This window comes from Bombyx mandarina, chromosome 11 (genome assembly GCF_030267445.1).
Source record: "Bombyx mandarina strain Sakado chromosome 11, ASM3026744v2".
Taxonomy (NCBI): Eukaryota; Metazoa; Arthropoda; class Insecta; order Lepidoptera; family Bombycidae; genus Bombyx; species Bombyx mandarina.
In genome coordinates, this window is record NC_143218.1 from 12,405,412 (window position 1) to 12,417,619 (window position 12,208).

The 12,208-nt window shown below is 35.1% G+C and overlaps 1 protein-coding gene and 1 long non-coding RNA gene across 2 annotated transcripts; both read right to left on the bottom strand.

Moving 5' to 3' along the window:
* Window positions 1-4,959: 4,959 nt before the first annotated feature.
* On the bottom strand, window positions 4,960-6,845 carry LOC149502041 (uncharacterized). Its single transcript, XR_016323908.1, has 2 exons — window positions 6,704-6,845; window positions 4,960-5,218 (listed from the first exon to the last, which is right to left on the bottom strand). It is a non-coding gene; the product is annotated as an uncharacterized LOC149502041 (long non-coding RNA).
* Window positions 6,846-8,331: 1,486 nt separating this feature from the next.
* LOC114249555 (uncharacterized) lies at window positions 8,332-9,302 on the bottom strand. The gene is made up of 2 exons (XM_028183174.2): window positions 9,217-9,302; window positions 8,332-8,768 (listed from the first exon to the last, which is right to left on the bottom strand). Exons 1-2 carry the CDS (start codon window positions 9,226-9,228, stop codon window positions 8,406-8,408), a joined length of 375 nt encoding a protein of 124 aa, XP_028038975.1. The 5' UTR covers window positions 9,229-9,302; the 3' UTR covers window positions 8,332-8,405.
* Window positions 9,303-12,208: the final 2,906 nt, after the last annotated feature.

The window sequence follows — 12,208 nt, forward strand, 5'->3', positions numbered from 1 at the left end:
GTTTGGTTAAAACAACTATAAAGAGTAATTACAACATAAAATAAATTAGCTTTTAATTTCCCTATTCGTTGTAGATTTATTTCTTCAGCGTCACTACTGCTTCAGCGCTCTAAAAAAATAAAAATAAGTATAAATCGGAATTCATAAAAAATCTTCATAAAATAAACGAATTTACAGATTTTGAATCCATGAAATTACTAATTTTTGTCTATCGGAATATTGACTAATATTTGCGTTTGGTGATATTTGTGTGTGTCAAATATAAAGATGAAAAAGCTGGTGTTTCTTGAAGCATAAAATGGCAATCTTGAAAGAGAATTTAATTCTGTCTGTAATCCCGTCACAGACAACGACAAACACATTTGTAAGTATGACCATCCTGCCTATTTCTGCTGAGAAATTTGTTTTTAGGGTGATATAGACCTTATATAGTCTAACTGAAACTCCAAATTCATATATTAATATATTTAGGTGACGGAATGATATAATTTTGCGACATGATGTAAAGTCACGTGACGTGACCGTCACGGCAGTTCCACCATTCGAACTAAACCGAATGAATTTTTCACGGCCACTAAAATTACTTTGTTAATTTTCTAAAAAAAATATCACTTGTTTGTTGAGCGTGAAACTTTAATTTCATTTACAATTTTAAGAAAAACCGATCTCGTAAAGTTTGTTGTATTAACTCGGTGTGATATACAAACGACTATCCACTATGTAGGTTGTCTTGTTGACTTTAGTTAATCACTACTAGCTATTTCGAATACTGGTTTTTTAAGCAGACCAATAGATGGCTCTTGGTAATTAATTGACAAGTGCTAAGTATTATTTAATGATTAGATACTATGGGCATTTTTTAGTCTTTTATCCGAAAGCGAATGTCTACATGTGTTACAAAACGTAGTACTGTTGTTATACTGAATCTTGGTTTGCTGGTTTGTGAAGCTGTGATTATATGCTATAATTTTAAATTAAGTCATTTTTTTTAAATAATTGGCTCATTAAAAAGAAGTATTTATATTTTAAGTGGCAAATCAAATTTTAGCGTAGCGTGAGCTCTCACGGGATAGGCTTAGGCAAAATACTAGGTTGTGTCTATTGCAAAGGAATCATGCATTCAGGCTTACGCCACCCACCTTGAGATATAAGTTCTAAGGTCTCAGTAAAGTTACAACGGCTACCCCACCCTTCAAACCGAAACGCATTGCGGCTTCACGGTAGAAATAGGCGAGGTGGTGGTACCTACCCGTGCGGACTCACAAGAGGTTCTACCACCAGTAATTACGAATCTTGTTGGAATACCCAGTGCCTGTTATTGAACATGGTATGAGAAAGAGGTTCCACAAGGTTCGTCAGGACTGTATTTTGATACACAACTGCATTCGTTTTTACACATTTCTCACAAAAATGTACCTCTGTTAAGCCCCAATAAGAAACTCCCAACCATACCATGAGCGAGGATGGAAAATGATCTCGTTGGACACGCGGAATACGGTTGCTCGCTTCTTCACTACTATGTGCGTACACCTTATCATTTTGTTTGTTGTAGCTCTCTTCTACGGTAAAATTTTTTTCATCCGAAAAAAGAATTTCCCGATATTTTTTTCCCGCGTACCGCTTCAACAAAGCGCGGCAGCTCTTCAGTCTCAGGTCCATTAGACGAGCATTCAAACGATGTCCTGTTTTTCTTCGATATGCCCGAAGCCCTAAGTCTTCATTTAACACCCTTTTCACCGTGGTTCTGCTTAACCCCATCTGAAGGGCCAACAGTTTCTGCTTACGTTTGGGATTTCTTTGAATTCGCACCTTCACAGCTTTTATCAATGCTGGAGTACTAACAGACCGAGGGCGACCACTTCTTGACATGTCATCTACACTAGAGTCTTCATTGCATCGTTTGATGGTACGATAAACGAATCTTTTGGTTATATTCAAATTTTTCAGTATGTTAAAAATTTGAATTGGCGCGTAACCGCAACGATGCAACGCAATAACTGCAACACGGTCTTCTTTAAGCGTCCACTCCATATTAAAAAATGAGTAAAATTCTAAAAGTATACATTTTTATTTTCATGAACAATTCGAAATTCGAATTCAATAAACTTTTTTGTGGCCAGCATTCTAAAAGAAAAGTTTTTACTGTGTGACAATACTTATGACCTGACTAGGTATATATTAATATACAAAAATGGCTCGTTTAAAGGTATAAGATTCGCAACTACCATTATTTGTTATTATGGATGCCAGGTGGGTGTACCTTTGGACAACTTCGCAATTTGCTATTTCATGTAAATCAGATAGATTGTTATTCTTACGGTCCACCGCCATCATCACCAGTTTTATCGCGGTTTATGTCAAGGCCAAAGTCGGAACTGGTTATTTCCAGAAGCAAAATAAGCCGTTCTACGTCTGCTTGTGACGTTGGGAAAAGTGTAGTATCCACAGGTAGATTGAATTGAATTACAGCACTAACTACCACAAACGACAAGCTGGATACTGCTTTCAACAATCACGTATTTTCCACATCACGCCAAAGCGTGACGGGTTTTCTCTACTTGTGTAATGTATTTTGTAAGTATAACACGTGCATGCATTATTATCGGTGACAGCTTACGGTGTTGTCTTGTAACAGGCATTTTAATTTTGCTAATAATTGTTGATTTTAATCTCGACGGCAAGACAGCCATCACTTTAAGCAAATTAACAGCAGAAGCTGATTGATTCGTCTGAATAGTAAAGTCCTTTTTTTTTGTATTTTTTGATAATTGGTTCGGTCATGCATTCGAAATGCCCACGTGGGTTTAATACAACGCGTAAAGTATGACAAGGTTTTTTGCATTTTTATAGCCTCAGCAACCTTGGCATCTTCACTTAATTTTTAAAGATAGGAAGTAAACTAGATCATTTTACGAATATGGTTGTTTATTGATTCGAAAACGTGAAACTTTGAATTTTAAGCGAAATAACTAGATGCTTTTTGATGTTTTCTTTAAATTACATTAGTACATATAGTATAGCGGCATTACGAAGATTCATATTTTTATAATATGCCTATTAAAATATTTGTAGACATGATGTCCAATATAAAACAAAAAAGTAAAACAAATTTGGTATACTGTTCCCTTATTTATATTTTAATGTTCCTTATTATTTCATTCGAAATTTATGGATGGAGGTGGACACGGCTTTGAGACGATTGGAAGAGGAGAATTACTTCATACCACACACATTAACATTGTACTGAATACTATAAGTTCTAGATCAAGATTCTTAGTATATGTGAGCACTCATAATAAGTCCTCTATTCCCAGGTCTGGCCCAATTATGTGTTTTTCTAATGAAATACATAAATATGTAACATATTTAACGGATATTCACGAATGATTTCCACGGCTAAGGAATAACATCATGAAATAAAAATGATATCTGGAAAAATTATAATTTGTGTAATCACCTTTGGTGAGATCTAATCAAGACACATAATATTAACACGAATGTTAATTAATCTGACATCTACTGTTTGTATTAACTTCCGCGATCACGAGCACGTTAGATTAAACGAGAGGTAATGGAAACATCAGAATTTGTGAAAGAAATAGACAAAAAACTATGAAAAACAGTTTCTTTTAAATGCGTTATTCCCTACCCTTCGTTTTAAGTAAAGAGATTTAAATAAAATTAGGAATATCCGTCCCCAGTCATCTCGGACTGCAACATTTACCTCCCCATCTTTTCGCTATAGCAGCAACTAGACTATTTCCTAACTTTATAATCGCTAACCTTTTAATTCTTTTTTTGAGTTGACACAATATGCACGATTCATATTTTTGTCAAGAGGCTTGTGGCGGGTAACCATCATACAACGCAAGATAATTGACAGATGCCTGAATCTCGCTTACGACATTTTCAAGATAAAGCGCATAATATACAGGTCCGAACAACAACATTCGGACCGTCGGTCTACCGAGCAATATCATCCGCTCGGTGGAAGATCTTCCCTTTGTCGTTAAACTTCCCAAAAGGCTAACCTAATGAGATTCGCAGCGGATCTTTTCAGTGAATCGCGATTCAAATCCGGTACTAGGTTGAACGGAGCACTGGTCTTGCTTGAGCGGACGTTAGTTAGTTCTCTCAATCTGAACTCCGTGAGCTCGACCACCAGTCAAAGTGAAGCCAGAATAGCTCTTTAGAGCTATTGGCAGATATGTAGGTCCAAAAAGAAATGCCAGCTCCAACCACCTAAAATCAGGGACCATGAGTTAATATACTCATCAAATAGATTGAAATAATTTTCAAGTTAATCTACGCCTAGAAAAATGTTTAAAATATATCACTAGATAACCTTACATCATTTTAATGTTGTCAATAACCTTGAAACATCTCTTGTCAATTCTGTTTGACGAGGCAGGATACCTTATCACCTGATAACATTTGCATTTAACGACATTTAATTTAAGATCTTCTAAATTCAAAACATAAATAAATATTCATACTGAATACCAATAATGTCCTTTATGTTGTCTTTTAATCGTGATTCGATCAAAGAGCTACGAAAAATTCTAGCTAATTCCTAAATTACATAATTGAAAGTACATTAATGCTAAATTAAGTAATTAAAGAAAAATTGTAATCTATATATATATATAAATGAATTGCTGTTCGTTAGTCTCGCTACAACTCGAGAACGGCTGGTCCGATTTGGCTAATTTTGGTCTTAAATTATTTGTGAAAGTCCAGAGAAGGTTTAAAGGGTAGATAAATATGAAAATGTTCGGAATTAAATAAGAATAACAATTTTGTTTTTCCTTTGATGGGGGACACATCAGCGGACAAAAGTAATCCTTTTTTGTTTGTTTTAATTTTATTTTATACTAAAGTTTTGGTCTTTTATTTTTCAATTGAGGCACTATGAAGTCTGCCGGGTCAGCTAGTTGTACAATAAAAAAATAACACAAATAACCAACAACAGTAAATTTTATTTATCGTAACAGAAGAAGTTCCAGATGTAAGTATTTACTTTAACATTTTATTTACGAAAGATATAATCATTTGCGTATGCGATTTGTGGGTAGAAGCCGGTGAACGCAGAGCTGTAGACGGTAGGTACTGATAAGGATGACACGTAGGAAAGGGGGTAGCCGGCAGTTGCAGCGTACGGCAGAGGCACCACATACGGGTCGGCCGCCGCGCAGGCGAAGAGAGCCAGCATTACGATCTGTTGAATCATCGTTAATTAGTTCAGTTGCGAATAGTTCACCGTTCCTGATCATTCATTGAATTTTTAAATTTGTTTAATTAACAACAGCTATCGCCTGTCTTTGTTTACGAATAAAATATATGTGAAATAATAAACGTTTATACAATTCTGTTTATTTCTGTATGCGTTCTGTTTTGAAGGGTTGAACAGAATTCATTGTCATATCTTAGTGGTGGCGTTCTGCGCTATGGATGCTCCCATAACCAGAGGCTTCAATAAGCTATATTGTCAGATAAGGCCGCGATCCATCTAGTGTTAAGTGATTACTAGAACACACTAGATGGATCGCGGCCTTATCTGACAATATAGCTTATTATAAGTAAAATTGGTTGTTAATTTTACTTGTGTATATAGTGTAGTGTACACCTGTAGTTTCAGGAAAATTTAGCTACATTGGCCACCTAAAAGCATGCGACTAAACTTCTTTTAAATTTAAGTTAGGACTTAGTCGAAATTAGCATAGTTGTTTTCTAATTATTTTACAATAGAGCATACAAAGAAGTTTATTATACAATAACATTTACAAATGTCAGCGTATAAGATATTGTAGAGCAGATTGATATCCTATTTAAATTATATAGACTAACCTTAACATTAAATTTGATAGAGTTCGTTGGTGTAGTATTAAAACTTTTTATGTCCGACTTCAAATTCTTCTTGCTTAAGAAAATGAGTTCATTTTTTTTGAGTTCAGTAATATATGGATATGGTTATTGCGATAGGCAGCAGCTTGGATCTGCCCCTGGCATTGCTAACGTCCATGAGCGACGGTAACCACTTACCATCAGGTGGGCCGTATGCTCGTCTGCCTGCTCGGGTAATAAATAAATAAAATCGAATAAAGTTATCTGCAGCTGTCTGTCTGTTGTTAGCTGGTATCAATTAGAACGAAATACTACAACATTAATTACTATTTAAATAATTGTATTTTTATAGTTACTATTGTACAATCCCCTGTTTCTGAAAGATATTGATTTTCCGGTGATTTTGGTAGGAAAGTTAGTGCTATCATTCTTTATAGCTTGGTGCAATTGTTCTTTACCGGTAAATGGGAAACTTGACGTCGCAGCTATATCAGATGGCTGAACTTATTGTGGTGATTATATTGCATTGCAAACTGTATGATACTTAAGAACCCGTAAATTCATCGATTACATAAAAAACCAATGAAAAACATTATAAGACGAAATTATTTAAGCCCAAGAACGAAAATGTTATTTACAATATATAAAAGTCGCTTATTCTTATTTTATTTTCTAAACACAAATATTAATAAGATTATTTATTTTGTAATTGGATTGATGTTTTTTTTTTTTAAATTATAATAAAGTTTATTTGTGCACACTTTGTTTTCTTACTCAATGATGATTAGAATAATTGTATGTACACATAATATAATATTTAATATATTTGATAAACTAAAAAAACAGAAAATGTACTCACCAAAAACGCCTTAAACATTTTGTTACTTTGTCACTTGCTAAGTTCGACTGTACACGATTTGCACTGACATTCATGAAAAATGTCCTACTTTATATATTTGGTCCACTTTAAAGGAACACATAGAAACACATGGGTATTTCAATAGAAGAATTGATTCTGTCAATAGTATTTGCCAAGGTCTTTTTGAATAGCTCTAACGAAAACAAAAGAATCTATAATCAGTTAAAATGTAGAGATGAGTACACATGATTCTTGGATTCTTATTACATGTTTTAAATTATTTTGAAATAAAAGTTTTTAATCAATAACATATGGAAGGCAGCGACTTGGCTCTGCCCCTGGCATTACTGACGTCCATGAGCGACGGTGACCACTTACCAACAGGTGGGCCATAAGCTCGTCTGCCTACAATGGCAATAAAAATAAAAATAAAAAAACCCATAGTAAGTCGTCATTGCCTATTACTAAAACAATACTCATATAGCGTATGTGACAAAGAATGCTGATTACTCCGGGTACGACAGCATACAAATTACGTTTAAACATAGATTTTTTTGTCTGTTTAACACATTTTAAATCGGACGTAATTAAATAATAAAAACTTAATAAAACTTAATAAAAACATACGAGGTTAACATGGAAGGCTTTTTCAGGATTCGATCCAACTCTTAACTCGGCGAAATATCACTACTACTTATCTTACGTAAATAAATTATTTAAAATTTGTTTGCTTTATTTTATTGCCTATGTAGGCAGACGAACATACGACCCATTTGGTGGTGAGTGGTTACCGTCACTCATGGACTGATTCATGATTTACTGATGCTGACTCATGGTTTGATTTTGAAGCTGCGCTAATTTAACCAAATCGTGAGTCTGAAGCCTTACTTTTTTCTATCGTCTTTGCAAATGTTAAAAGGTATAGCCAGATATAACTAAACAAATTAGTCACAAGTTATTTGAATACCGAGACAAAACATAAATTTGCCATCAACTTATGTTCGATCAGTGTTTAGATATTATGATGTCGCCTAAGAATATTTTTCGTAGGTTTCTCTTCAATAAAAAAAAAAACACAAAAAAGCGTTCGTCAATTTTGAATCTTAGCTAGGTCCCAATTTCGTTAAAACATGTAAAACTTTATATTTAACACAGATTCTGCTGTTATATATACAAAGGTAAGCATGTAGTGTCGGCAACTCTACGTTTGATGCTGTTGAAGACTACGTCTTAAAGAAAGAGATCAATAGTCAATCCAGTTGCGATGAAAAGCGTTCAGAACCCATAGCATAATCTTTTCAGCTCAAATACCGCAGTATCTCAAGGTGAAAGTTTCTGACCAATATGTGTTGCCAGTTTTGACATATGATAGTAAAAGGTGATCGCTCACAATGGGCTCACAAAGATCAAGATACCCAAAGAGTAACGGGTAGAGCTATGATGATGAATAAGTTTAACTAAATGTTAATTTTTGTACGACGCTAAATGGGCAGCCAATGATTTAGAAATAGCTTCTCAAAGGCTACTCACTCTCATTTACAGAGAAGAATACAAGCTCTTTATTATTTTGATTATTGAAAGATCTATTCTTTTTTTTTGTAAATGGTTAACTACGAAAACAAAAAAAGTTAGAAAGTAAATATTTATTTATTATAATATAATATCAAAATAAATTCAATCTCGGAGACGATTTTTAAATAGTTCACTTGCGCTTGTAGTAGATGGATTCAGGGTTCCAGTAGCTGCTGTAGGTCAAGGGAGAGTATCCAGCGTAGCTAGAGTAACCATTGTAGTAGCTGGGGTATGAGTAGGGAGCGTAGGACGACAGAGGGTAGGCAGCTGGTGAGTAAGCAGAGTATGCAAGAGGGGCGGTGTATGCTGGAGCAGCAACGGCGGCAGTGGTCAGAGCTCGAACTGGAGCTACAGCTGGGGCGGCGAGGGCCGGGGCACCGTAGGCATAAGTCGAAGGCAGGTAGGATGCGTAGCTGGCAACTGGGGAGTAGCCGAAGTGTCCCAAGCCGGGCTTACCATAAGCGATGGCCAATGTGGCGAAGGCGACAAGAATCTGAAAATTACCAATAATAATAATAATAATCAACCAATAATCAACAGTACCTCTGACTGGAAAACAACAGACCGATATGAATTTGTGGTATCGGTTTAGAATAGCACCACATTATCTCTTTCCATTATTTTTATTGAAGGCGACCAAGAAATTCGTTGAAGAATGGAGAGCACCATGCTTTGTGAATGAAGCTAGCGCTCTGCGATTGCCAATAGGGCTTTACTGGTAAAAGTACGTAATGCGAGCACTGACGGATAGGAGTCACAATCCAACCAATTTCTGTTGCGCAGCAACTCTGCTGCGCGGTTTGGTTATATTGGTTATTTTGAATTTTACAAAAAATTTTAATCCGCCTCGGTAATTATATTTCGAACATAGAATCAACAAAAACACTATTACAATTATATGTGGTACATTTATTTCGACAATTAACAGTAAAAGTACTAACCTGTTTGAACATTGTTGAGCTTTGTGTTGTCTCACAATCTGACGAAGATTGAATGATGATTTGCTCTCATTTGGTCTCCATTTTATACAGGTATCCTAAACCGGATTTCGACCTTACGTCTGTATTTGTATGAGCAATTAATTAGCACTTTGGAAGTTTTAAAGCATAATTTACATAAAATGTAATTATAACAAGGTCTCTTGGAGTGATAAGCTTGTTGGAGTTGTAAGGGCTTCTTTTCTATTCCGACATTAAGTAACTAGAAGCCGAATTAATTAAATAAAACGTGCACCTAAACTAAATAGGGGATGTGAAACCTGAATCGCGTTACTGAGGATTTCATAATAATCTTGCATGTATTTAAATTCTGAGCATTCCGACTGGGTTAAGCCCTTGACTCTATCTGTCCTTTTTACTGACCCGACCATTCAACCCAACTTAAAACAACCAGACCATCGGCTTACCGAAAAAAAGCATTCGATGAGTGGAAATCATTCGTTTGTCGTTCCACCCAAGTTATTACGCAAATTAAATTTTTTGCGTGCTTGATGCTTATTACGCAAGGTTATTCTTTCGTGAACACGAGTTAAGTATGTATTTTACTATCTCGCTCGATACGAGTAGCTACATCAGACGTCTTATCATTGGGACCAAGACGTTTATGAACTGGAAGACAACATTCATTCTACAGCAAGCCATCAATTAGCGCAGCCTTATCAAATCCATAGCAGTGGACTCAATGCACTTCCTAGTTCTAAGGCAGGCGTCGTCGCAATGCGGTCGACGTACGTCACTAAAGCCCATCGTTCAATTGTGATTAAGCTGGGTACAATTGTTGTTGGCGCTTTAGAAAATGTTTCTCTAAGAGGAACATTAGGTACAACAGGTGGTGCGTGAGGATTTCTCGTAAGCCCGTCACAGCGGAGCGTGAGTTGGTTTTAGTAGTTGATTATAAAATACAAACCATTAGTTTTCTCTGCTAGGACAACCAAAAATGCCTAATGGGCTTCGTGGATTTGTCTATTAATACAATAATAATTCTTAAAAATTTGTTTAACAGCTGCCCTGCGTTGAAACTGTAGTGTATGATTTCCTGACAGCAAATTAAGAAATATGACATTAGCAAGAGACGTGGCTCTCTAAAAGCCCAACAATAATGACTTAAGATAGAATCTATGGACTTGAACATTAGGGCGTTAGGTAGTCAGTAAGGAAAATATGTAGTTGTAGGAAAGTTGTGTACTAGGAAGTTGAATCACAGGTCTTAGGACTGTAGCTTGATATTTGTGTAACATAGTATAATCTAATATACGATTGAAGTCGTATAGCTCGTCTATACAATGGTTTATGGATTTGCAAAAACTAGTGGTTACGTAATATGAATTGACACTTTAATACCTTTTTTTTTAAACCATCTAATTATCAAATAATGACCTATTGAATAATTGAATTTAAGGAGTAAATACTGTGGGAATTAGAATGGGTGGCTATTTGGGCCCTTTGTTTTGAGATTTGTCCCGTCATTAGTCAAGTATGATTTGGAATAAGAGTGTTTTAGATTCAAATTAATTCTGGAATAAATTAGGACTAATTCTTGAAGCGTTCATGACGTAATATGGTAAGAAGCAATTTTATTCGACTGCAAATTAATCAGTAGAACAAGCTAAATTTTAAGTATATGGAGAATAGTGTATTCGACTAAGAAAAATGAATTGAAATCTAGCGTCCAATTTCACTTTGCCTTATAGATTTACTATTAACTAGAGGTCTCGCAGTAGTCGAAATTCGACTATAATTAATTGGAATTGTAAGTTTGTACACTAGTATGATTGTATTTTATACTTCTATAATCACAAATTTGGCCAAGGCTACTACTTTATAAAAAAATATTAATAAAGACGAACAATATTTAATCTATTCTCAATTAGACCACAGACGTCAAGAACAAAAGTTTGACAATAAATAGTATGCATGCGTGTGTGCGTCAAATACATGGTATGTAGTGTGTGTAATGTTTTCTTTATTGATTTAATGTATTTTTTATGCATTATTTAAAAAAAATATTAGCATTGTGCACTTCTTCTCTATATTCTCTATAAGTGTGGAAAATTTCATACTCCTCCGTCCGCGCAATTTTCGTAAAAAGGGATACAAAGTTTTTGTTTTACGTATTAATATATAGATAATGACAAAAACAACACAGTTCAGAGCCTTTTTCTGGTCTTCTTTCTGCCTTTTCTTTTTTCTGTTATTTGCTATTGAGTTTCAGTGTTACCAATAAAGAAGGCGAATCATTATTATCCACCTTTACGAGAAAAATATCAATAGGAATACTAAACAGAAAATGAAGTGCCCAAAATGAATTTAAGCCTTGAGATTCCACTGATTGTAAGGGAACTTCAATTACTGAGTGAAAACTTGTTAACCTAAATACCCGTACATTATCATCATTATTATCATCATCAGCACATCTCATCATCATCATGCTGTTATATACGTATTGCATGAAATGATCAAAATTATGTCAAACGCCCATGTAATGTCTATTACTCTAAAAATCGGAAACTCGACGCTTTTTCTTTAAGAAAGAGATCGATAGTCAATCCCGTTGGGATGCGCAGCGTTCGGGACCCATGGCAAAATTTTCTCATCTCAAATACCGCAGTATCTCAACGCGATAGTTTCTGACCAATATGTGTTGCCAGTTTTGACATATGATAGTGAAAGATGATCGCTCACAATGGGCACAGAAGGCTCAAGACATCCAAAGAGCAACGGGTGGGACTATGATGATGAATGAGTTTAACTAAATGTTAATTTTTGTGTGAAAATTTTAATCTCCCTTATACGACGCTAAATCGGCAGCCAATGATTTAGAAATAGCTTCTCAAAGGCTACTCACTCTCATTTACAGAGAAGAATACAAGCTCTTTATTATTTTGATTATTGAAATATCTATTCTTTTTTTTTTGTAAATGGTTAACTACGAAAA